At 37.5% G+C, this 27,819-nt stretch overlaps 2 protein-coding genes and 1 long non-coding RNA gene across 4 annotated transcripts in view; 1 reads left to right on the top strand and 2 right to left on the bottom strand.

Annotated features, from left to right (window-relative positions):
* Positions 1-27,819, top strand: part of LOC149602758 (uncharacterized) — a 285,004-nt gene that overhangs the window by 22,114 nt on the left and 235,071 nt on the right. The gene's annotated exons all lie outside the window — the stretch shown is intronic.
* Positions 4,713-20,914, bottom strand: LOC149602775 (uncharacterized). The gene is made up of 7 exons (XM_089860250.1): positions 20,846-20,914; positions 20,711-20,734; positions 20,563-20,634; positions 20,067-20,136; positions 19,925-20,025; positions 5,804-5,965; positions 4,713-4,820 (listed from the first exon to the last, which is right to left on the bottom strand). Exons 1-7 carry the CDS (start codon positions 20,912-20,914, stop codon positions 4,767-4,769), a joined length of 552 nt encoding a protein of 183 aa, XP_089716376.1. The 3' UTR covers positions 4,713-4,766.
* Positions 11,741-14,046, bottom strand: LOC149602776 (uncharacterized). 2 transcript variants are annotated; one of them, XR_016376968.1, is made up of 3 exons: positions 13,365-14,046; positions 12,492-13,291; positions 11,741-12,051 (listed from the first exon to the last, which is right to left on the bottom strand). It is a non-coding gene; the product is annotated as an uncharacterized LOC149602776 (long non-coding RNA). The 2 variants fall into 2 exon arrangements; XR_016376969.1 differs by lacking the exon at positions 11,741-12,051 and having other exon boundaries at positions 12,075-13,291; positions 13,365-13,541; positions 13,615-14,046.

Below are 27,819 nucleotides of genomic sequence, written 5' to 3'. Positions count from 1 at the left end.
TAAGTGTTACAAATTGTTAAAAATACTGAGAAATTTATCGCCCAAAAACAGCAGCCTCTAATTCTAAAACAGCTCTTCCAGGAATTGTTTTTTACAGTGTACACCCACTTTCATTTACGTGAAGCGAAGCCTAAAAAGTTTATTTTCGTTTAGCATTATTGGTTCATATGGCTATCTAGAGTAGAAATTATCAGTGAGGCTGTTTCTAACACCTATCTTGGTAGCAATTTTGAAAAATAAAGTTTCTGTATACAGTGTGGAAGAGATCAGAGTAACACCTACCTTTGTGGAAAACCCTCAAAACCCTGACGGACTACTTCACTGCAGTACATTTTCGAGCTCGTATACAGGGTGTGACATGTGTCAATGTATGCAAATGAGAACGTGCAACAAGTATCAAAGTGAATATCGTTTAATGATACGCATTTTGAAACGTTAAAGACCTACGATTAAGCTTGGGAACTAAGGCATCACACTACAAATTAAAGGGCTGTTTGGTAAACCCATCAGCGTAAATGTTCGATGTGCCTACCGTCGTGGTGAAGGCACTCTTCAAGACGATTGTCCATGCCTTGTATTAGGTTTTCTAGCATTTGAGGAGTGATTCGTTCAATTGCGCTTCGAATTCTGGCCAAGTCGTCTACATTTAAAGGTTCTGTTGCATAAACCTCCCCATTAACATATCCCCATAAGAAGAAATCAAGTGGGGTTAGGTCAGGGGATCTTGCTGGCCACGGAATTGGTCCACCTCTACCGATCCAACGGTTTGGAAAGTGCTCAGTTAGCCATTGGCGAACATTGACCGCCCACCTAAATAAGGAATCACTCCTCAAATGCTAGAAAACGTAAAAAATGGACAATCGTCTTGAAGAGTGCCTACACCACGACGGTAGGCACATCGAACATTTACGCTGATGGGTTTACCAAACAGCCCTTTAATTTGTAGTGTGATGCCTTAGTTCCTAAGCTTAATCGTAGGTCTTTAACGTTTCAAAGTGCGTATCATTAAACGATATTCACTATGATACTTGTTGCACGTTCTCATTTGCATACAATGACACATGTCACACCCTGTATACGAGCTCGAAAATGTACTGCAGTGAAGTAGTCCGTCAGGGGTTTTGGGGGTTTTCCACAAAGGTACGTGTTACTCTGATCTCTTCCACAGTATAAAATCTCGAAGGCGGATGTCAGTTGGCTTTAATTCCAACGCTTATAATCCAAAAATAGCTTGACCTTACTTCAATAGATGTTTTGAAGAGGTTGCTATAAAGTAAATGAACTTTAAGACCAGGTACTTGTAGAACGTCGTAAAAATTTTCCATTAGCCTTGGTTCTTTAGGCATAGCAAATTTTGATAAAACATCACATCCGAATGCGGAAGAAAGGAGACCGCTTTGAATAGAGAAAAGTAGCCATTGCAGACGTATTATGAAATCTTCAGGGCGACTTGTTTCTAATTCTGGAAGAAAGGTTTTTACATTTTTAATAACGATGGTAGCTTACTTAACATTATTTGGTCGACTTGATCAAATTTTAAGTGATGTGAACATATCAGTCTGATATGACCGAATCATATTAAATCGCACGGCTTTTAATCAAACTGGCACTACACAATTTCGAAAACCAAAATATTACCTTCCGTTCTCAGTAGAGGGGAAACTATCTTATATTGCCGGGAAGAGATATTTTGGTCTCACCCAACAGGTTTCGCAGATTTCGTATAATGACATATTAGTCTCTTGACAGTAAGTTCTTGGGACAAATTACTGAGCTCCAGCGTGATTCACAAAACTTTTGGTTCGAATATTTAAAGATTCGTGTGAAATATTGTTTTGTACGATTTGCGTTCGGAAGATTATTCGTACACCAGCCCAACTGTTTTATGGGTATATTTTACAGGGCCGGTAGGCCCTTGTAGATATGACTTGACAACCGTTTGTAATGTTAAACGAAAAATATTGTTATGAAATAATATTTTACTAGTAACTAAATGCATTCTTGTAATCATACTATATATTCTTGTAGCGCATTCTTGTAACCATACTATATATTCTTGTAAATAAACACGGGTCAGTCGTGGCTAGCTCAGGTTTTCCCCGTACTCCATAGGTCGACGCTCTAGCGAAGGACCAAACAAAGAGAGTCCACAGGGTATAAAAGGGGGACCCCGAGGTAGAAAGGCCAGTCTTAGCAGCTCCTTCTCGGGCGAACCACTACCAAGGACCCACGAAAAACTAGAGACGAGGCCTAAGTCTTGCCTCGATTTAGTAGGGGACCCCTTAGAGTACGGGAAGATACCGAGAAAAGGCTAAACTGCCCGCGTTAAACTAAAGAACCGTCTTTTTCCTCAACACGTGGTGGAGGCGCCGGGCATCGGAAAAAGCCCGCTACCGAACTGTACCGAAACCTAGACGCTGGAGTGTACCGTACTAAACGCCGGACCAATAGATAGTTTTCACACGTGGAGGATTCATACCAGTTACACCAGGAGACCGGGCTATCTGGCGGACAAAAACCCGTCTGCTTTTGTCCTCCAGATAGCCCGGCTTCCTGGTGTAAATAGTATGAATCCTCCACGTGTGAAAACTATCTATGAACGCGGACTCTCGTAGGACCAATGTTTCAAGAGACGAACTTCCCGCGAAACGTATAAACCAGCGAGCCAGACGCAGTAACCGCCGGCAAAAAAGAAACTTGTACGCCCCCATCCTAACCGACGCTGACGGAAGCAGAGATCCTAAAGCCGCCCGTAAAGCAAACCAGCTCCTACGAAAACACAAAAAACTGAGAAACAAGTACTCCAAGCAAGCCGCCGCGTTAAACGAAGCAATTAGAACAAAGAGCCACCCGTCCCCAGCTGACTACGCGAAACTACGCGATATCGAAAGCCGAGTCTCCGGAGAAGAAAAAAGGATTTTCTATTACCAGCAGGTTGAAAGAGGCGTCTTTTTTAAGCCCGCAACGTGGAAACCCCCGTCCAAGCCAGAAACTAATCAACGCCGTGACACCCGTAAACCGAGTTCCGAGGTCGAGAACGTCACCTACCGCGACTCGCGAGCCGAGGGCCAGAAAACCACCCACCCCAATTCGCAAGCAATCGAAGACGGCTTTAACAAAATTTTCTCCCTCTTCGAGTAACACTCATTCTGGATAAACCACTTCAGAGGTTCGCGCCAATCACCCGAAGCCAAAAGCCGAATCACTTACACCCCGAACTCTCTAGTGAACGAGAACTGAAGAAGCAACTCGTGCAGCTGCGCCTGGAAGCCGAAGTCGCAATGGCTGCCGAATTACAAGCTACGATCACGCAATTAAACACGAATCTACGGCGAAATAATAATTTTACTCCTCCCGTTTTCCGAGGGACACACGACGAAGATATCAACGAATGGCTGACTTGGTTTGAACACGTATGTAAAATCAACGGGTGGGACGACGATAAGAAGAGCGAACTACTCTGCGTCACGCTAGACGGCGATGCGAAAAAATGGTTTGAGACCCAGTTATCCGAATTAAATGGCACTCATAGAACATGGCAACAGTGGAAAACTCAATTAACAAATACCTTCCGTAGCCAGAGCTTTCACGAGCTCTCCCATATTCGACTATTGCAGCGGACACAACAACCCCAAGAATCTTACGACCAATATTTTTATGACGTTCTTCTACTCTGCTCCCGTGTCGACCCAAACATGGCCGACAGCGACAAATTACGGCACCTTTTGCGAGGGTTACAACCCCAGTTGATAGAGAAGATGCTTGTGATGAACCCTACATCCCCATCGGACTTTCTTGAAAAACTACAAAGGCTAAGCCGAGCCTCGCTCATGACGCTACGACCCGACTATCCCTACAACCTCTTCACCAACTCCACCGGGTTTGCCACCAATCACGTCACCACCCCAACGATAATGGGCTATCCTCTTAACGCTATAGCCCAGAACCTGTTCGCGGCACCTGTAAGCTTTCTTCAAACAACACCGGAACCGAAAGCTAACGACGACGCCCTCGCTGACGCCATCAAAAAGATGACTATAACTCTCGAACGCATAGAAGACCAGCTTCAAGCACCCCGAAGATATATACCCCCACCAACTAGCCGTACCGAAACAGGATCACCTATTTGCTACTCATGTGGTCGCTCAGGCCACGTACAGAGAAATTGCCGAAACCAAAGCCGCTCCCGCGATCATCAGAACGACTACAATTTCTCAAACCTATTATTTATCTCAAATGAGATAAACCTTTAATTAAATATCGAAGAAAATGTAAAGGATTAAAATTGAGAGATGTTAGTCGAAGACATTTTATTTATTTATTTATTTTTTTGGAGGTTAATAATCAGAAAATAAACTCTATTTAGTTCGTAATGATTCTTACGTTGTCCTAGAAGCGCACCGGTGGAACGATATAGTATTCGACTGTAAGTTAAAATGTTGACACTCCATTTCGTCTTTCTCTTGTATAGTAACAAGCATACCAATGAAAATAGCACTGTAGAAATCAATATAGCAATTCATAACTGAAATAAAATGGAATTCACTACTGTTAGTTGTTCTAAATATAAATGATCATTTATAGAGGGGGACCTTTTCAGTGAAAGATAGTACGTTTCACAATTTAATAGTAAGAATACATACACCTAATTTAGAAATTTTTGTGCCAACATATAATTCATGTTAATTTCGTCTTTCTAACTTTGATATCATTGGTTGGTAGCAAAGCCCGCGCAAGGTGCAAAGCACCGCGAGATAGTTTATTCGTTAGGTAAAATTCGACACGCATAACCACTTGTCCCGTTCTTCCAAAAAACTATCCTAAATATGTTGAGAAAAAAAGCCACATTGATTAGCTCTAGTCGGGCACTAGTCGCAGCCCCCTGATTTCGGCCACTAGTCTGAGCCCCATTAATTCGAGCACTAGTCGCAGCCCCATTATTTCGAGCACTAGTCGCAGTCTCAATATTTCGGGTAATAGTCGCAGCCCCACTATTTCAGGTACTAGTCGCAGCCTCAATATTTCGGGCACTAGTCGTAGCCCCATTATTTCAGGTACTAGTCGCAGCCTCAATATTTCGGGCACTAGTCGCAGCCCCATTATTTCAGGTACTAGTCGCAGCCTGATTATTTCGGGCACTATTCGCAGCCTGATTATTTCGGGCACTAGTCGCAGCCTCAATATTTCAGGTACTAGTCGCAGCCCCATTATTTCAGGTACTAGTCGCAGCCTGATTATTTCGGGCACTATTCGCAGCCAGATTATTTCGGGTACTAGTCGCAGCCTGATTATTTCGGGCACTAGTCGCAGCCTCAATATTTCAGGTACTAGTCGCAGCCTCAATATTTCAGGTACTAGTCGCAGCCCCATTATTTCAGGTACTAGTCGCAGCCTGATTACTTCGGGCACTATTCGCAGCCTGATTATTTCGGGCACTAGTCGCAGCCTCAATATTTCAGTTACTAGTCGCAGCCCCAATATTTCAGATACTAGTCGCAGCCCCATCATTTCAGGTACTAGTCGCAGCCTCAATATTTCGGGCACTAGTCGCAGCCTGATTATTATGTACTAATCACAGTCCTATTTTTTATGTACTAGTTTTTAATTCGTAAATATTTTGCTATTTGTATTCATAATTTTGAGTTGTATGGGTATATTGCCCTAAGTCGACTTAATAAAACGTAGGAAAAAAAAGTAAAAATAAAAAAATAAAATTGTATGAAGAGTGGAAATGATAGTTTCTCATCGACTCCCGTGAAACCCTTCCTTTTCCGATTTACTAAATGTCTTTAAGAATAATTACATTTTTACTGAAACATGACCATAATGGCTCTTTGCCTTCGGTATTTTGTTCGACGTTTCCGAAGAGAATTTTGAACTTCTGGCTGAACACAGTGCTCGTGAAGTCTATCAAGTCGATGTTCGTGGTGTCCGGTTTAATAGGAAATATGCAAATATCAGACATCTGGATGGAATTAAAATTATTGTAAAGACAAATATTATTTGAGTCTATAATGGTTAAATCATGATAATTTTAAAAATCTAAACAAGATAAAAGAAGTCTACTTCAGATGTAAAAATTGTGCTCGAAATTTTAAGGATAATATTAATAGTAATGAAATGAAATGGAAAGTTTTTGTTGTGTATATTAAAAACTAATTACATAGTTTACGAGATTACACACATTGAGATAAGTATAGTATTAAAAAATAAAGTTCATTTACAAATGGCCAGGGTCTGATGACTGTGATTTAACAAAGCTTGTAGGGATATTCAATCAATTTGGTTTTAAGGAAAAGAACGAATTTTGTCTATATTTTTACAAAATATATCAATTTTTGAGCAGTGCCGGTTATAATTTTGTTCAATTCATGTAATTGGATTTAAGTATTTTATAGGTACATAAAATGTGGTAGTTATCGTTCTCAAGACTTAGTCTGGTAGTAGCCATTTTTGTTAAACATATATATATTAACCGAGCTAGCTCGGCTTGAGTCGATCCGTGCCACCGTTTTTTCGACTCCAGCCGAGCTTATAAAAAGCTCAATCAACTCGGCCCGTGAACAGTCCTAATGACAGTTGGTGATCTTAGTTTCAGAGGATATGACAGTTGCCGAAATTGGATATCGAGATTGCACGATTTGGTCTAAACATAATTTTAGGGAATGAGAAGTGCCCATTGTATCTAAAGGCTTTTCGGTCAAAATGATTTAAAATATTGATATTTATAATTACAAATGAAATATAGCGTCTACTCAAATAAAGTGTTGTATTTGCTTAGTGAAAAAATTATAAAATCGGTTCAGTAGTTCTAGAGAATACCCTTATTTACAAATAAATAATACGTCTTTATATACATTTTCATTTTATCACCAAAAATGTTTTACTTACGTTTTTCATAATAAGGTCGTCTGTTGTTAGACCTCTGTCAGGGGAACTGCTATTTTGCTCGACTATAAATTTGTCCATGCGCAGTATATCAATTGTAGAACTAGAAAACACGTAGTTTTATATTAAAATAGATTAAAAATTCCGCAACCGATAATACAGGCAGAGAAATTAAAGCAAGATGATTAAAAGTTGGCGTTTGCCAACCCATTACAAAAAGTACCCTCGAGTTTTAGAGAACTGAATACGGTTTTTGGCCTCTTATTTGCCTAAATGTAATGTAACATTAATCTGACTGTAATAACCAAGTGATTTTTTCCATTATCCGAAACCATAATTGTCATAGGCCTATCGGGGATACCTTCTAAGGCATAAGCTTTACTGTCATTACTTCATTTTTTCTTGTTCAGGTAAAGACGTTAGTTCACTGGCAAAAAACACTGCGTTGACTTTGTCTTAAAGTGCTTTTTGATATAGGATTGCGGTGATCAGGGAGAGGGGCCAAGTGTACTCGAACAACTAATCAAAATAGAGTAATAACAACGCTGACTTTTTGAACCTTAATTTTCCATTAAACTTTAACAAAAAGACTTTATATCTGGAACGGACTTAAGCTAGTAAGAACATAGGAACATAGTTTTACCCTCTGGTACCATCTTCTTTTGCCTCACTTAGGCTTGGACTTTAGAAATCATGGCTTCAATTTAAAAACTTTATTGCTATAGCAGATATATTTTAATATGTTCCGCACTTTTAAAGAATGCGAAACGTTTTCTCGGGAAAACATTTCAGAATTTGAAAATCATTCACCTAGTATAAGAATTCTAATAGCGAAACTGAAGACGAATCACCAGTCAAATGAGATATAAAAAGATGGGCTAGCCCATAATTAAGCCAAAACGATAACGTATTCGCTATCAATACTTCTACTGCTACTATTAAATTAAAACTATTTGCCGCATTGATACAATGAAGATAATGGACATAATATAGCCAAAGTGCGTCGTCTATAGAATCCTCGCCCGCTCGTTCCCATAAATATTACTTTGAACAATTTTGTTTGGTCGGTTGCAGAGCTTCTTAAGATCAGCACTACAGTACCTGGCGTCTTAGGCAAATTTTATTCTATGAATAACTGGAAGCACTGGAGCGCGTCCATTTTGAAATTTCAACTGTTGGAGACTTGAAGTTGTGAAAATATGGGCTTACTGATTTGGAAGTTAGGCCTTTTGACTCAATTAGCTTTTGACATAGGAATTAAAAAGACTAAGCGTTAGTTACTTGTGCATGTTAGGAGAATCATATTTATTTCATTTCGCTAATAAAGTATTCACTCTAAGAAATATTTGCTCCAACCTGAACAAATAATTGTGCAAAGCCTCAACACACTGGGAGCACACTTATGCGTGCTGTTTTGAACAGTAAATACAGGTACCAAAATTGAACACTAAAACAGTGTGCTAGGTTGAGCACTTTCGAGCTCATTGTTGAACACTGCGTGTGGTAGGATTTCTTCTTAGGGATGCAAAATTGAACAGTACAGTTAAAAATTTGGCACACATAATGTATCAACATTCAACGGTATGAATGATAATTTGGAAAACTTATAGTGCCAGTTAAGGTGGCAGTTTTGAATAGTTTAGTGGGCCATTATATCTCATATAAATGCAACCTTCGATATTTTGGTTGATTATTTTCCAATGGACCGAATTCCCATTCAACCGGAGTTACCGGAACCAAAATGGGGAGATTCCATTAGATCGAACTCCCGCACCTTGGGCGGTTTACGAAAAGTGGTAAATAGCCTCCAAGTGATCATTGTCATTTTTCTCCAACAATGATGGTGTAGAAAAAATGAGTTTTAACACGATATGAAGTCTTACGTAAATATAAGGGAAAGGTGAAATACCCAATAATTCTTGACATTTCCTTTGATATTATTGTAAAATGATGTTTGTAAAGACCAATTTATATTTAATTTAGGGTAAATAAGCATGTTACAGTAACTTGTTGAGATATTATTGAACTTTTATGAAAGTTTTGTTAAATTTTTGAGGGTAATGTAATTGAAATACGTGAAAAACCTCAAAACGTATCAGGAAAACTGTCAAGATTGAACACCTTCTATGCCATTGCTTGTTTTTACTTAGTTCATTATTATTATTATTATTTTAATAGGATGCAAATTAATAACAACGGTAGCAGAGAGTGGCTCTGCATCAAAGAACTGAAAGAAGTACAAAGACAAGTAAACTTTCAACTATATCGTAGTAGCCGTCAAAACTAAGTCTAACAAGATGGCGGATGGCCCTAACTGCGATATTGGACAACAAGGACAGAAAGTGAGGTCTGATAACTATTAATCAAAACTGTCTTTGTATACAAAGACGCGAAAAAGTAAGAGATAAGTGAATAAAATTAATTGTTTGAAGTAACAGATATTCAAATTTTCATTTTTGAAGACGTGATTATAAAACATAAATTATTTGAAAAAATTTCTTATCTTAGTTTTTTTCACCAAAATTCCTTAAGTAAAATATTTTATCCTTAAACATGTGCATCATTTTAAAAATAGAAAACGTATGCATTTTATTTTATTTTTAAAATTTAGAGTTAGTTTGAGTATTCGGGCCTATAAGGAGAATAAAATGGGCAGAAAATTGTTGATAGCAGACAAAATAAAACAAGCATGAAAACTTAACAAAACGTGTTCGTTTATTTTAACGTTTTCGAGGTTTCAAAAATTGACGTGTTGTATATCTCTCAAAGCTACAGATCCTTTTGACTCCAATTAAACTAAATCACAGTCAAAGGGCGAATGTAATTTTCGGTTCGCAATATTTTCAATTTTGAAATATAAAAATAAATACTTCTAGCTCTATTTTTCAGATATCCGAGTATTTGAACTTCCTCGAAGCAAATGTTTCTCGAAAATAAACATAGTATCAAGGTAGTTTCTCTGAAATTTTTGTGAAAAAAACTAAGATAAGAAATTTTTTCAAATAATTGATGTTTTATAATCACGTCTTCAAAAATGAAAATTTGAATATCTGTTACTTCAAACAATTAATTTTATTCACTTATCTCTTACTTTTTCGCGTCTTTGTATACAAAGACAGTTTTGATTAATATCTGTCACTTCAGTCTTAATATGAATTAAAACTGTTTGGAAACTAGTATTTTAAAACGTATACTGAAAAGCAGGCGCTCCATTAAAGTCTTGTGGTGTTGCGCGTATATTAGTTACCACGTTTGAACTAACAAGGCCCTAACCATCTATTATAGAAGTATTAATCTTGATTGCTTCAACGCCCAGTCCAACTCAAATTGCCTTCCCGTCGTTTTCACGTGCAAAGCACAGTGGATGCAATAATACAAATAGATTCCGAAGACTTAGGCTAAAAAATTATTACGTAGACCTGTGTACAAAAACAATCTATACACCTGTGCACAAACATATTCCATAGACCTGAGCTGGGTGACCACATTTCCTAAATTTTATAATTTTTCCTATTTTCGGATGTCTTCCTATTAGTTCCTATAATTTCGATAATTTTCCTATGTTTTCCTATTTTTTGAAATTGTAGATATTTTGTGCGCTCTCACTTTTGGTTTTGTTATATATCACCAAAGCTATGGAAGCCTCTAAAAATATTTGTCAGGGAAGTCTGTGATGTTTTAAAGTTATAGCATATGTTTCTAAGATTACGTTCCATAAGTATGACACTTCCTATATTTCGAAATGCTAGAGACTTAATGAGAGCTAGTTCGAGAACGACGCGAGAATTGACTACACGCGATTTTCTACTCCATCTTCCTATTTAGTCTGTACTAAGCCTTTGACAGGGCCTCATCAGGCGTCGCTTTACGAGAATCTATGACGTTTCATTTACATCACTTCGAAACAAGCTCTCAGTTTCCAGTGACAAATTTATGTAACATATCTTACGAACTTATGGTTATAATTAAACCAAAGCTCCTTTGTAATTCTTGTCTTATTACTTTCAAAGCATTTGCAACCTATATTTTGTAAAATTCAGTAAAATGTACCCATACTTGATGGAAGTCCTTACTACACTCAAGCGATGCCGCGGGTAACAGCTAGTCTCCTATAATTTCCTGTAAATCAATTGTAAATTTCCTATTTTCCTATAACTATTACAAGGTTATTTGTGGTCACCCTGAGTGCACAAACATATTTCGTAGATAACTTAGGCTTGTGAAAACACATGTCATATAATTGTGTACAAACAGATCCCGTAGACTTGTGCACAAACAGATCCCTTAGAATTGTGCACAAACAAATCCTTTAGAATTGTGCACAAACAGATCCCTTAGAATTGAGCACAAACTGATGTCATAGACTTGCGCACAAACAGATGTCATAAACTTGTGCAAAAAGAGATGTTATATACCTGTACAGAAAAAAATTCCATGGACCTCTGCACAAAAACATTCCATACCCCTATGCTCGAAAATATGCTCAAGAATATCTCGTACACCAGTGCACAAAAATACTGCATATCCATTTGTACAAAAATATCCCGTATCCATTTGCAGAAAAATGTTCTTTAGACCTGTGCACAAACAAATGCAGTGGCCTTTGCAAAGACAGATTCCTTAGACCTCTGCACAAACCGATTCAGTAGGCTTGTGCACAAAAATATTCCGTAGACCTGTGCACAAAAATATTCCGTAGACCTGTGCACAAAAATATTCCGTAGACCTGTGCCCAAACAGATACCGTAGACATGTGCACAAACAGATTCCGGATACTTGGACACAAACGGAAGTCACAGGGTTGTGCACAAACAGATGTCATAGACTTGCACAAAAAATACATCAATAAGAGATGTCAAGGATATGTGCACATCAGATTCCACGGACTAGTGCACAAACAGAAGTCTTAGACTTGTTTCCATAAAGATTCCATACCCATTTGCACAAAACAATTTCATACCCATTTGCACGAAACGATTCCATACCCATTTGCACAAAACGATTCCATAGACCTGTGCACAAAAATATTCCATAGACCTGTGCCCAAAGAGATTCCATAAAACTGTGCCCAAAGAGATTCCATAAAACTGTGCACAAAAGATTCCCTAGACCTGTGCTCAAAAAAAAATGCCGTAGGCCTGTGCACAAACAGATGCCGTAGACCTGTAAAGAAACAGATTCCGTAAACCTGTGCACAAACAGATGCCGTAGGCCTGTGTAACAACAGATTCCGGAGATCTGTGCACAGATTCCGTAGCCATGTGCACAAACAAATTGCGTAGACTTGTACACAAGTGGAAGTCACAGGCTTGTGCACAACAGATGTCATAGACATGTTCAAACCAGATTCCATAGTTTTGTGCACAAACAGAAGTCATAGACATGTGCACAAAAAACATTCTATAGACTTGTGCACAAAAAACATTCTATAGACTTGTGCACATCAAGTTTCCATAGACCTGTGCACAAAAGATTTCATAGAGATGTGCACAAAATATTTCATGGAACTGTGCACAAAACATTATATATGCTTGTGCACATAAAGATTCCTTAGACCTGCGCGCTAAAGATTCCATAGACCTGTGTACATAAAGATTTCATACCCATAGCACAAAACTATTCCATAACCATTTGCACAGAAATATTCCCTAGACCTGCGCACAAAATATTTCATAAAACTGTGCTGTGTACAAAAAGATTCCATTGACCTATGCACAAAATATTCTATTGGCTTTTGTATAAACAAGTGACATAGACCTGTGTACAAAAATATTCCATGGACCTGTGCACAAAAACATGCCTTGGACCTGTTCAGAAACATTCCATACCCCTATATGCTCAAAAATATTCCACACCCATTTGCACAAACGTTTTCCGTAGACCCGTGCACAAACAGATGCCGTAGACTAGCGCATAAACAGATTCCATAGATTTGCGCACAAATATATTACGTAGACTCGTGCACAAATAGATTCCACAGACTTGTACACAAACAGAAGTCACACGGTTTTGCACAATCCGATGTTATAGACTTGTGCACAAACAGATGTCATATGCTTGTAAAAAAACTGATTTCATAGACTTCCTCAAAAAGAGAGGTCATCGACATTTGCTCAAGAGATTCCGTAGACTTGTGCACGTAAAGATTTTTCACACTTGTGCACAAACATATTTTGTAGACCTGTACACACAGATACCATGGACTTGTGCAAAAATAGATGTCAAATATTTGTGCAAAAACACATACCTAAGACTTTTGCACAAACTGATGCCATAGACTTGTGCACAATCATATGTCCTAGACCGGTGTACAAAACATTCTATAGATTTGTGCACAAACATGAGTCATATACCTGTACACAAAAATATTCCACGGACTTCTGCACAAAAACATTCCATATACCTGTACACAAAAATAATCCATGGACCTCTGCACAAAAACATTCCATATCCCTATGCTCAAAAATGTTCCTTACCCATTTGCACAAAAATATCACCTTCATCTGTGCACAAAAATATCATGTACACCTGTGCACAAAAATATTCGGTATCCATTTTCACAAAAATATTCCGTACACCTGTGCACAAAAATATTCCAAATCCATTTTCACCATAATATTCCATACACCTATGCACAAAAATATTCCGTACACCTGTGAACAAAAACAGTTCGTACACCTGTGCATAAAAATATTCCGTATAGTTGTGCATAAAAATATTCCTTACACCAATGCATAAAAATATTTCGTACACTTGTGCACAAATAGAATCACAGGCATGTGCACAAAGAAATGTCGCAGACTCGCGCAAAATGAGATGTCATAGACATGTGCACATCAGATTCCATAGAGTTATGCACAAACATTTTCAATGCCCCTATGCTCAAACAGATTTCAAACCCTTATGCTCAAAAAGATTCCATACCCATTTGCACAAAAATAATACGTAGACCCGTGCTCAAAAATATTCCGTAGACCCTTGCTCAGACAGAAGTCACTCGCGTGTGCACAAACAGATGTCATAGACTTGTGAATAAAAAGATGTTATAGACTTGTGCACAAAGAGATGTTATAGACTTGTTCACACACAGGTGTTATAGAATTGATCACAAACAGGTGTTATAGACTTGTTCACAAACAGATGATTTAGACTTGTGCACAAACAGATGGAATAGACTTGTGCACAAACTGATGTTTTAGTCTTGTGTACAAACAGATGTTTTAGACTTGTGCACAAACAAGGACATCCCATAGATTTATATATCACAGTCTTTGGCAATTATTCGTAAATATAAATTATAGGAAAAATACCAAGACTGATGGCTCAATCTGGTAAGCCTTTTTTATAGTTTATAAAAATTGTTTCTTAAAGTGGAATATTTATATTCTTCAGAGTATTTGTTTAAAAAACTTGTGCACAAACAGATGTTTTAGGCTTGTGTACAAACAGATGTTTTAGACTTGAGCATAAACAAATGTTATTGACTTGCGCAAAAAGAGATGTCATAGAAATGAGCAAATCAGGTTCCATAGACCTGTGCACAAACAGAGGTCGTAGACCTGTGAACAAACAGAAGTCGTAGACCTGTGCACAAACAGAAGTCGTAGACCTGTGCAAATAAAGATTTTTCACTTGGACACAAAGATTCTTCAGACTTGTGTGTGCACATAATGATTCTTCAGACTTGTGTGTGCACATAATGATTCTTCAGACTTGTGTGCACATAAAGATTCTTCAGACTTGTGTGCACATAAAGATTCTTCAGACTTGTGTGCACATAAAGATTCTTTAGACTTGTGTGCACATAATGATTCTTTAGACTTGTGTGCACATAATGATTCTTCAGACTTGTGTGCACATAAAGATTCTTCAGACTTGTGTGCACATAAAGATTCTTCAAACTTGTGCACATAAATATACCATAGACCCATGAACAAAAAATTCCATAGACCTGTGCACAGAAGATTCCATACTCCTATACTCAAAAGGATTCCATGCAGATTTGCACAAAAACATTCCGTAGACCTGTGTAAAACAATATTCCATAGGCCTGTGTAAAACAATATTCCATAGGCCTGTGTAAAACAATATTCCATAGGCCTGTGTAAAACAATATTCCATAGGCCTGTGTAAAACATTATTCCAGAGGCCTGTGTAAAACAATATTCCATAGGCCTCTGCACGAAATGATTGCATAGGCCTCTGCACAAAGAGATTTTATACTCCTTTGCACAAAAATATTCTTTAGGTCTGCGCTTAAACAGATTCCGTAGACTTGTACACAAACATATGTTATAGTTTAGACTCGTGTAAAAATTTAATTACCTATAATTGGTAATCATCTTTAATTGCTTATTTTGTTTAATTATCTTTAATTGCTTATTTTGTTTAATTAAGTTTAATCTGTACTTCGCAACTAAATTAGTTGGACGCGCAATAGTTATAATGACAATTAAGCTAGCTAATTGCCCTACCAATTTGATTATCCGCAGTAAAACGACGTAAGTCCTAGAATGACTTTCTTTATTATTTAACCCAAGCAAAAAAGTCTTAAGTTCCACAGTTTAAAGGTAAACCACGTAATTCGGAGCAGGTACTTAAAACTATTAAAAACAATACTTAAACTTTGTTTTTCTTAATGAAACAAAAATTGGCGCCCACTATAAAAATGGGGCTTTCATTTAAGACCGTTTTCAAATCTATCAAACGTATAGTTATTTTTGTAAGGGTAGTTACAAAATGGGTAAGTTTGGAAAATTTCCCATGTTATTTCAATGGAGATTCTCTAGTTTTTCGCCAAAATCTGTGATTAATTTTATGGAAATGAAAACTACCCTTAGCAACTTTATGCTTTATAAAATAAACTATTAGGTGGATCATCTTGAAATTTTTACCACATATTAAGGGCCCGGATTTTAGTTCAGTAGAAAAATTTCGAAACAATAAACTTAATACGAAAAAAGTTAAAACCAATCCAAAAACCTTCCTTATACATTAAAGCCGTCATCAGGCCTTATCTAAGGGAGCTACCGCTCCCTTAGAATTAAGCATGGAAGTTATTTTATCCAAATTTTGTTGAATGAACTGTTACAATGGTAGATTCTGACAGGAGATGAAAGAGGTCCACATTCAATAGCAAGTGCAGAAGTGCAGAGAAAGTTCAAATAAAGTCAATTGCCTTGAGCATAACTGAAGAGCTACGAAGCATACTCAGTGACGTCGTGAACAACCCAGTAGCGATATATGAAAGAAAACTGAAGGTACCTTTGAACCAAAAACACGTGCGTGGATATTAACGTTACAAAACGAGGTTTATGGCACGAAATATTGAGATGGAGAAAGTATGTACCTCTTTATCGGCAAAATTTCTTTAGTAAAGAAAAGCCTGGAAGAGGCTGGAAAGACTTTAGAGGGCCAAGACATCGTTTACAGGTTCTTAGGAGTTCGATCATTTTCTTATTAAGATCATGTACCTCAAATTTTTCAACTGAGTGACTCTCTGTTTACACCCGCGGTGGCCCATATGGACATGAGGGGTTGTTGCGGAAAGCCACGAACCTGCTACTATTGTAAAAACCAAAATCCAGGGAATTATATCCAGGATTTCCCGGAAAGAAAAGGTACCCCAAAGTTTGAAACTATATGAGACTGCAGATAGAGCAGATCAATTCATTTGGAATTCATATCTTTGAGAGCGAACCGAAATTTCCATCTACTTTTTTACGAGAATTGAATGTACAGGTCCGCCCTGATGGCTTCAGCTTTTGACTCATAAATAACCAAACGTTCATGTCTCGGAACAATGGCACGCAACCTATCTAAGGTAAAGAACCCAAGGCGCCGTGTCCGCTCAAAGGAAAATAAAACAGCTATTTTTCATTTCTTCGTGGGAAAATAATTCTCTCAGCCCCACCTCGATTGTGTGGGGCCAAACGAGGATATGACGGGTTATTAGCCAAGAAGAAATAAGAATAAAGAGATTCGACTCGGAGTACCTAAAAAGAAGATGGAACCTTCGACAGTCCTGAAATCTTAAAAAGTCTAGTTCAAAAACCTAAGACTCGACATTAAAACCTAGGGCCGTCTTTCGTTCAAGGTTAAAGTAAGAGCGAATTCAGGATACCATAAGAACGTTGAAACAAGGCAATGATGGCGCCATGAAGTCATACTTTTCATAATATGAGGGACGGGCCTATATTTTTGGGAATACGAAAAATGGAGTCTCCTAGGTCAAGGAGTGTTGGTGTCGGTGTAAAATCGTTAATGATGAACTGATATGTTTAAATAGAGTGGTTATAAAGAATCTATTTTTCTAGAGACCCAGATTTATCTGGGAAAAGTCAGTACAACCAGGAATTCATAATAACCCCCCTTCGGGGGGAAGTATGAAACTGGCCATAGAGCTAGTGGTAAAAATCGCGAACAACAAGATTCTGTCGTTGCGCATAGAAAGGATTAGCCTGTTTATGGACATACAACCTTACAGTATATCGTAGTGGTATCTATGCTCCTTGGTTTTCGTTCCAAAACTTCCGTTGGCTGGGATCTCCGTCGACAAGAAAAATAGCGATATGGCGGACGTAGAAACACGTTTCAATTCTTATATTAAAAATACTGCGAATAAATTTGTCCAAACCATTTTAATTTAACCACGGAATTCTCACTCACACATATCACAACAAAACAATATTGACGATAGTTTGCTTGTTTTGTAGAAAACTAGAAACCCCGACTAAAAGCCATCTTCTTAGCCAAGGCTTAATTTACACCGTTCTGACAGAAGCAGACGTGAGCCAGTTTCGCTCCCAAAATCACAAGATAAAAATAGTGCTAAACCGTGTTAAATTAATATTCAAGTAATTACGCCGGATTATATAAAACCATATTAGCAGAAGGGAATAAGAGAGAAGGGAGACATTAGAGCCTGCTATGGTAACGGGAGTCTGACCAACCTCAAGAAAACCGCGAAAACTTTGCGCAGGTACACAGCTTTTAACCTATTTACTGCAAATATAGTTCTTTAAGTTCTCCGAGTCCGCGGTATCAGGCGGCCTATTTGTCTGCTAGATTTTCATTCTCCAAAGGCTTAGGGCTGTCGATGTTTCGTTCTTGTGTAATTATAACCTCAAGTATGCTTTTTATTGAAACTAATTTTTACATTTTAATATTAATTCAGAATAATTAGTTTTCATCTATTTATTACCTTCAAATTATCTGATTTTGGTATGTTCTCAATTCCCGTGCATCTAAATTAACTGCACAGCTTGATTTAGTTTATCAACATGAAATTCGGCCATTTTTATCTCCTTCAATGCAAAGTTGTAAACAAAACTACTTTTTTACGTCAACCGAGACGTCACCTTATCTGATGTCACAGCTAAGACAGAAGTTAGATAGCCAATCAGTGAAGGGTAGTTGATTTGAGGTTAGTAAGACTGTTGTTACGAGTGTAAAGCATTATGGAGATATAAAGTGTGTCCCATTTCTCTTATTCCCTTCTGATATTAGTTTATTATTATTCAGTTTAAGTTAAGTTAGTCATAGTTCTTCATTTCGGTAAAGCACTCTTACTGTTGTTACATACTGGTTATAACTACAAACAGTCGAACACGTTCTACTACAATACTAGGTTACTAGCGCGAAACACGAGAGGCACATCCTGAGGGAGACTGATAGAGGCCCGATAGAGGAGTGATGCATTATCACTAATTCAGTCTAATCCTAAACTCGGGTTAGGTGCAAAGGTTCTTTATCTATATCATGTGATTATAGCGAAGATAACTGTTCAGTTCAGTTCAGTTCCAACAAACCGGAAGTGTGTAAGTTAATGCGCGTGGGCGCTAAAAATTGGGTAACTATTTCTTTGGGAGTTAAGCGGTGTATAAATCCTCTGAGCTTTACGGCGAAACTTTGTTGTTACGGGCTTTTTAACCAGTTTCGTACTTCGGGTTATTATGAACTCCTGGTACAACGGATTTCTCGGCCCTTTGCGGAGTGTCTATTTTGCCCCGAAAATCGGGCAAATAGTGTCGCGCTATTTGGCCCCGATTTTCGGGGCTAAATAGTTCAGAACTGCTTGGGACACTATTTTGCCCCGATTTTCGAGGGTAAATAGCCTTGGCCGCGCGGGGTGTGCTATTTACCCCCGAAAATCGGGGCTTTGAATATTCGGGGGCAAATAGCACGCCCCGCGCGGCTAAGGCTATTTACCCCCGAAAATCGGGGCAAAATAGTGTCCCAAGCAGTTCTGAACTATTTAGCCCCGAAAATCGGGGCTAAATAGCGCGACACTATTTGCCCCCGATTTTCGGGGCAAAATAGCAACGGCCTGACTTCACGGTACCAGGGGACAATGTTACCATTCCACGTTCTTATGGTATAGACAACAACAGGAAATTTCTATATTATTAATAATATTCTGCGTATCGTTGGGCAATTAGGCATCAATTATAACCGATTCAAATAATTAGAAATATCCTTTCTATTTAATATAATAAATAACTTTGTTAACTGTTCTAAGCTTTTAGCAAATGTAAAGCTGTTAACGCAACAAAATAAACTAATGACGTATCTAATTATAACCAGTTGAATCTAATATACCGAATTAAAAACTCGTACAATCTCCTCTATTAATCGCCAGACATTTTTGACAATCGAAAAACTTCATTTCTGAAAAACCTTAAAAGTATAATGGAGGAATCGTGATGAGCTATTTCAAGCAATGATTACGTAATATATAACTTCTAAGGCTAAGAAAAATCGTGTTATTTATATTTTATATACAATTTTTCTTTTCAATGTTGTTTTATTATAATTTTTGTTTTACTTTAATTGGTTTTAGACCTTATTTTAACTTGATACTCTGTATTCCTGTGGATAGCACCAACAAAGTGTTGATATACAGGGGCCATAAACTAGAATTGAATAATGACGAACGCCCCCTGGATTGTATCAACAGACACGTCCGTCACATACTTCATTCCGAAAGGAAAAAGTAACGAGTTGGAAAATGATTGACTTATATAGTTATACGTACTTTGGTAATTTTTCCTTGAGTTTCAGATAGAATTTTCCGAAAGGTCCTGGAGCTAAGATCGTAGTTAGGTTCTCGTGGAACAATCCAAAGAAACCGGCAAGCTAAAAAAAATCCCAATTTGGTTAGTTCGAATTATTATTACTCAATAAGCATATAGGTACCATAACGGAATTAAGCCGTAAATTTGGCTCCTCTTCGTCCATGTCGCAAAACTGCAGCGTTTAACAATAAAATTTATGAAAGACTGAATTTCACTTTCATAAAATGCAAAATTCAACCTGAACGGCAGAAAAATATCACACAATAGATTGATTCAATTTTGAAAATAGAATTTTTTTTAAAGATTTCATTAAATTTAATTCAACCGTGGATAAGAGTAAACCAAAATAGATTAAAGCACTCAGCGTGGAACGGATAACCATTAAGCCTTTTGCCGAATTTTTTTACAAAATGAGAACTGATGTTTGAGATTAAAGGGATAATAGCACATAACTCCATAATAAGAATCAAAATACACTTTATTAATGCAAGTACGAAGCTAAGGCTTTCATAGAATTTTGGAAAAGAAAACAGTTGTTTTAAATAGACGATAATTGTTTATTTTTTATGGAATTTTAAGCTCGTTCTTATTAACTTACACTTTTCAACTTAATGACGATGGATATAATACGTAACCTTTTTAATTGTTCTAAGCTTTCATGAAATATCAACTGTTAACGCATCAAAATAGCCAGAACCAATGACGCGTTCTAGGTCACTAATTATAGCCCGTTGAATCTAATATACCAAATTCAAAACTAATACAATCTCCTAAATAACATGAATGACTAACAAAATTACCTAGGACGGCAATTAAGGGGTAACAGTGTTGTCAAGCTCATGATTGGTTCAAAAGATATACCAAGGCTTACATTTTCTAACACAATTTTCAAATTCATGACAGGCGCTCAGTATGATGACATTTAAGAGTTCATTATTACTTTCCGCCATTTTAAACGGTTTTTTAAGCCCTAACGAATTCATCACTCCAAACCGCGGCCGTCTGCATAGCCTACTCGAATACGGCGTTCACTTACGCAAGATGCTCGACCGTCATATAGCGTGATCACAATTGCGTAAGAACATTATTTGAGTTGGCCATGCCGTCTGCTTGGAGAAATAGAAAGCCACGCCTATCAAGGTTTGCTTCTTACTGGTTATAAAATTTGTCTCCTACTTTCGCTTTTTGAGAGTGGACTTCAGGGTAATGCTAGAGTAAGTTACAATTTTGTTAAGACTGATAACTTCGTTAATTTTTGAATTTAAATTAAATTAAACGTCTTTGATACCTGATTTCACTTTTTTTAGACTTTTTAAAGAAAGGCATGGTCAACTTCACTTAATTTGTGAGATTTTATTTACCTTGAATGAAAACTTCCTCGGCCGCTAGCCCGCAACATTCTTGCTGCTTTTAATCCTTGCGCTGAACTCCAGAAGTTCTTAGTTGTTTTACATTACTAAAATGCCTAAATTAACTAATACCCTAAGGGTGATTAAGGCAGCCCCGTTAGTGTTAAACCAGTTTTCATTTCACATTATGTGACTGTCCTTTAAAAGATAACGCGTCATTAATTTCGATTTTCGATTTCATCTAACATTGAAAATTGGATTGAATATTCGAAATGGGTAATCAAAAAATTTCTCGAAGCGTGAATAATGGAAATCGACAGACATATTATAACATCGTGAGTGAATCATATACTAGCTCCCTATAAGTTACTCAGACACTCTGGCGGCTCTGGCCTAATGTATCCAGCATTTTCTTCTCGCCAAAAAAGTGTTACCTATATGCGAACCACAGTGAGAGAAAATAACATTACTCTCGGCGCTTACGTATTTCCGGTAAAAAACCGGAAAAGGGGATCAACCAATGAAACATTGAACTGCAAGGTAGTTAGTACAAGCAGACGAAGTTTTAGAAATGTTGTGACTGTTTGCGGATGGTTCACAGTCGTATTTTATCTTTGAAATTATTTTAATGGGTTAAGGTTGTCGCATAGGAAGTTTTATTTTTACCTCTCCGTGTGACGTAGTCCAGGAGAGGTTCTGTAACGGCCGTGTCTGTCTGCGTGTGTGTCTGTGTGTCCGTTGTTACACCCACGTGACCGCGTTCGCAGTTTGCGTATCGGAGCAAACGTGTTCGCCATTTCCGAACTGCTTTCACAGTCACGGAAATGGCTCCTCTACTTGAGTTCTCACACCACCATCTTCTAGTCTTTGTCCATCCCACACGGACACTACTCTGTTCTTACTGGCTTCTAATCACCACCATCTTCTGGTCTTCGTCCATTCCACGTGGACACCAGTCTGTACATACTGGCTTCTAATCACCACCATCCTCTGTTCTTTGTCAATCCCACATTGACACCCGTCTGCACTTACACTGGCTTCTAGCACCACCATCCACTGGTCTTCCGTCTATTCCACATAGACACCAATCTGTATCATTGGCTTCTACTCCATTATCATCGTTTGGTTTTAGGATATACGCGGCGATCTGCTAGGGTTACGAGAAACGTCTAGCCTCCCTAAGGTGGGATCGACCACCGAAGGTTTTCGCAATTGCGCTTTTTCCTTACTATTATAATGGAAAAGAATCGTATATATACCCCAAAATTTGAAGAAAGCGGGAAGAGGGGTACCCTTCACTTTAAACGTCAATATTAGCAAAGTTTGAGAAGATAATAGGTATAACTTTATTTTAAAAGATTTAACTATTATTAATGTTAATTATTGAAGATTAAAATAATTAAAAATAATTATATTTATTTAAATATTAAAGATAAACCTCTCGTGCAAAGAGAGAGATTATCATTAAATTTTGGGGTATATATACGATTCGTTTCCATTGTAATAGTAAGGAAAAAGCGCAATTGCGAAACCTCTGGTGGTCGATCCCACCTTATGGAGGCTAGACGTTTCTCGTAACCCTAGCTGATCGCCGCGTATATCCTAAAACCAAACGATGATAATGGAGTACAAGCCAATGATACAGATTTGTGTCTATGTGGAATAGACGGAAGACCAGTGGATGGTGGTGTTAGAAGCCAGTGTAAGTGCAGACTGGTGTCAATGTGGGATTGACAAAGAATAGAAGATGGTGGTGGTGGTGGAAGCCGGAAAAGTACCAGACTGGTGTTCATATGGGATGGACGAAGACCAAACATGGTGGTGTGAGAACTCAAGTATAGAGTAGCCAACGGAGAGAAATACAATTTTCCAAATTTCTGTGAACTGTCAATGCGGTCCGGAAATTGGGAACACGTTTGCTCCGATACGCAAACTGCGAACGCGGTCACGTGGGTGTAACAACAGACAGACACACAGACACACAGACACACAGACACGGCCGTTACAGAACCTCTCCTGGACTACGTCACACGGAGAGGTAAAAATGGATTTCAACGGCGTTTTAGGTATTTTTGGGACTAACATTTATAATTAAAAGCCCAGGAAGTAACGTATGTACACTATTAAAAAACTAAAATATGTTTCAGTACCAAATTTTTCTAGAATTCTTCTTGAATTAATTGATAGCTACAAGAGGTTGGGAAAAGAAATCACTCACGATCTTTTAAAACCCAAAAAGTAAGAGATAGTGATATCTTTTTCCAACCTCTTGTAGCAGTCAATTAATTCAAAAGAAATACGGAATCTTTTAAAACCTTGCTTTTATGTTTTGAAAACCCGAGTCCAATCATTCCAGTGGGCACAAATTGTTAATTAAGCCTTGGCTTACCTGGCTTTTGATGTATTTCTCTGCTAGTTTGGACGTACTTTGACTATTTAGTAGTTTTAAAGTCACAAAATGTAGCCTTATCTTTTATCTTAACAACAACGGTTACAGCTGTTTGAATATAGTAATTACATTGTGTATATTTATGTCGCGAACGGATAAGACGAACCTCAGTAGCCACCGTTAGTCCGTTATTACAAAACAAAATTCCCAGCAGCCTTTGGTGCCAGATATAATCCACCAAAAGCATCGTCTGCTATTCTGTCTGATAGCGCCTCTATGGCAAACGATACCGCTACAGCTGTGACGTACGCGGGTCCCATTGCCCTCTACATTGTGGAAGCTAGCGTCCGAGACTCCTTTGTCATCTGCTCCTGATGTGACGCAAAGAAACCAAAACCTCCAAAACCGTTTATACCATTTGGAACTATCGTCACTTTCAAGTTCTCGATATATTAATTTCAAGGCCCTAAGAGAGGGCGCCGTCTACTATCACTTTCACCCTCCTCTCGACTATTCGGAAGAAAATGCTGGATACGTTAGGCCAGTGTGACTGAGTAACTTATAGGGAGCTAGTATATGATTCACTCATGATAACATTAAATGAGCTGGAAAATATTGAGCTTTGAATATGGAAAAGTTAAGCGATTAGACACGGTGAGGTTGCTTTCAAACTTCCATAGACATCGGGAACACCTTAAATTGAACAGTATTCTGATGGATTTTGTTTTTTGGCAAACAAAATTGTGAAATTTGTTACTGCAAGGGTTTATTTATGATTGTGTTGATTTTTTACGATTTACGGAAAGAGAATAAAAGCGAGAGGTTTGACATTTAAACGAAATACCGTTCGCTTCTCGCGAAATCTTTGAAAAAAATCACAAAATCAAAGAGGAAATTTATAAACCTTGGTTGAAATCACGAAATCCTTGCGAAATCAAGACATCACGAACTCTTGGTTTAAATCGCGAAATCAAAGAAGTCCCGAAATAAAAGAAGAAATCTTTGCTGAAATCGCGAAATCAAAGAAGAAATCTTTGTTGAAATCGCGAAATCAAAGAAGAAATCTTTGTTGAAATCGCGAAATAAAAGAAAGTCCCGAATTCTTTGGCGAAATAAAAGAAGAAACCATAAAATTTTTTGGCGAAATCAAAGAAGAAATCACGAAATCTTTGCCGAAATCAAAGAAGGAATCACGAAATCTTTGGCGAAATCAAAGAAGAAATCACGAAATGTTTGGTGAAATCAAAGAAGATATCACGAAACAGGCCTGTAGCCAGAAAAGTTACGCAGAGGGGGCAGTATCTTTCTGTAGGGGGGCATGGCAAATGGAATTTTTTTTATAGAATAACATAATATCAAAATGTCAGACAATAAATTTTTCCGCAATATTTCATTATTGACACTCATTTAACATTTGAAAATCAAACTTTTTTAAAAAGTATAAAAAAAAATTGTTAATAAACAATTCTAAATCTAAATTTCTAGTCAGATCTTTTTCGTAGGCTAGGGAAGTTAAGTTTCACTTTCTTTCATGTGACATAGCTCGTCGTTAAAGAGAAAATTCGCGAGTTGGGCATGAAAAGCTTGCCTCGCGTCAAATGTAAGTCTGTACCCCGAGGGGTGGGTCATTCATGAAATCCCGTACGCTACCCGTGAAATCCAACTTAAGAAATCCGAAATCAATGCTGGTTTCGAAATCAAATAAAAAATCCGAAATCAGCAACGAAATCACAAAATCATTAAAGAAATCATAAAATCAGGAAAAAAAAGCAAAATCAACAAAGAAATCACAAAATCAACAAAGAAATCACGAAATCAGAAGCGAAATAACAAAATCAGAAACAAAATCAGTAAATAAATCGTGAAATCCATTACAAAATTCACGAATTCCAAAAACCAAAGAAATCACAAAATCCGACGAAATCAAGGGGAAAATCTCAAAATCCGAGGAAATCACGTGAAAAAGCGCAAAATCCAACGAAATCAAGGGAAATATCGCAAAATCCGTCGAAATCACGGGAAATATCGCAAAATCCGTCGAAATCACGGGAAAAATAGCAAACTCCGACGGAATCACGGGAAAAATCTCAAAATTCGATGAAATTCATTGGATTTTATCGAATAGGTAAATATATAAAGTAGGAGGAGCTAATTGAAAAATATAACAAATCGTCACGAGTGACGTTTCTAGTCCGGAGAAATGACGCTCGCGCTCAAATTCGTAAGATCATGGAAAGAATGCACGTGAGGAAATTTGTTTTAGTTTGAAAAAAAAAATCCTCACGAGCATTCTGAGACTACATCCAGACTTACGTCACGTGCAAAATCGCGCGCAACTGTGATGACGATTTCTTATTTTTTAACAAGTTCAGAAAGACCAAATACTTTATATATTCACCTATTCTGAAATCAAACGGAATCCGAAGAAATGAAATTGGATTTCTAAATCCCGTACACTTTTTCCAAAACGTCCGACCCCTCGCTGTACTCCGACATAATATTTTGGTCCTGGATGACAAAACCAGCGATATATATAAAGGATAACGACAAAAAGCTAAAAATTCCAGTGTATCAGGGATACATATCAAAAGTGAATTTAAAACATACAAATGAATCAGGGATATATCAAGTAAAAAAATCCAAATGTATCAGGGATATATCAAGTAAAAAAATCCAAATGTATCAGGAATATACACAGGTAAAGACAATAAAGTCTAAAATATGTTGATATACATTCTAAATAGTTTTAAAATTTGTGTACCAAAATGAAAATATTCATTACAGGGGCAAAGTTAATTTGATAAGGGGGCATTGGAAAATTTTGAGGGAGCATTTAGGGGCAAACCGAAATCTTATTTGAGGGGGCAGGATATATTTTTGAGGGGGCATTGCCCCCTGGTGCCCCCCCGTGGCTACGGCCCTGTCACGAAATCCGGTACATTTTTTGGAAATGTCGGACCCCTTGAAAAAATGTATGCTATGCTAGGAATTTCTCTTTTTATTGTTGCGGTGACTGGATCCCGCGAGTATTGAGTTGGGCAGGCATTCCACAAGTTTATGTGGCACTCTACATATTTTTATTATATGCAAACCAATGTAAAGCTTTAATTCGTTGATGGGTGCATTGGAAACCACACGGAGTATTGCAAAATGATTTATGCCCTAGTTAGAAACTTAAAATTTCTTTCAAATGAGGCAGTGAAATAATTGTAATGAAAATAATTAATTTTGTGTCTGTGCACTATTCAATTTCCCATGTGTTTCTGTGGCATTTTAGGATTTGTAAATGATAGTTTTCATGTTGAACTGATGCAAATAAATAATCATAAGCGTTGCGATTTATCTTTACTTCTATCACGACATGAGTTGAGAACAGCTAAATAGCACATGTTCCCTTCGCTTTCCCACTGAAAAGGTTTTGTACCCCTACAAACATTACCACCCCCAAGTCAATAAACTTTCTGTGGGAATGTTCGTATTACAATGAACAAATGTGAGACAAGAATGAAGATACTAACTTTTTATTTAAAAAAAAAACGTACCCCTCGAAAAATTTGCATTTCTAGACCCTTATTGCAGAATATTTTTTACACACAGAATTTTCTCTCTTCGGATCTTAGTGCTATACGAGTTCTGACTTCACAGTAGTCTGCAGAAGATGCCCAGTTGTAACCCATATTTGTGTACTTAGAGGCATGATAAACTTATGGTCTAATATCGGTTAGAAACTTGTCCAACGTGGGATTGATTCTAGTAAAATATCGCTTAGATATTAGTCCATTATGAGCTTGATATTAGCCCAATATTGGGAGGATAGGAGTTCGTTTCTGTCCACTTTCGTAAAATATGGATACAATCCTGACCATTTCTGGATAATAACTAATCCATTAATTTGATTCTCGATCCAATTTGGCATGAAACTACAAATCTGGCTTATCATTCGACAGTCCCATTTTGGACACTAGTTACGTTATCCAAAAATAAATGAAAAACTGTGCTGTCTCAGAGTCAGATATTTAGATACTTTTATATCCAATTTTGGACAACAATTTGATAAGCAATATTTTTATGCTTATTTAAATTAAGCCTGTATAATAAGGACGTGGCAATACAACGT

The sequence above is a fragment of the Phalangium opilio genome, unplaced genomic scaffold (assembly GCF_054372755.1).
Source record: "Phalangium opilio isolate 3A_F unplaced genomic scaffold, DU_Popi_V2 ptg000352l_1, whole genome shotgun sequence".
NCBI classification, from domain to species: Eukaryota; Metazoa; Arthropoda; class Arachnida; order Opiliones; family Phalangiidae; genus Phalangium; species Phalangium opilio.
This window is presented reverse-complemented; position numbering and strand designations above follow the sequence as displayed.

What these genes read in the sequence shown, in the direction of transcription:
- LOC149602775 (XM_089860250.1), bottom strand. Translation starts at nt 20,914, where the DNA reads ATGGCGGAAAGTAATAATGAACTCTTAAATGTCATCATACTGAGCGCC. An exon ending in GTCATGAATTTGAAAATTGT is followed by an intron (nt 20,735 to 20,845) that starts GTTAGAAAATGT and finishes CATGTTATTTAG; the next exon opens with GAGATTGTATTAGTTTTGAA. An exon ending in GGTACCTATATGCTTATTGA is followed by an intron (nt 20,026 to 20,066) that starts GTAATAATAATT and finishes GATTTTTTTTAG; the next exon opens with CTTGCCGGTTTCTTTGGATT.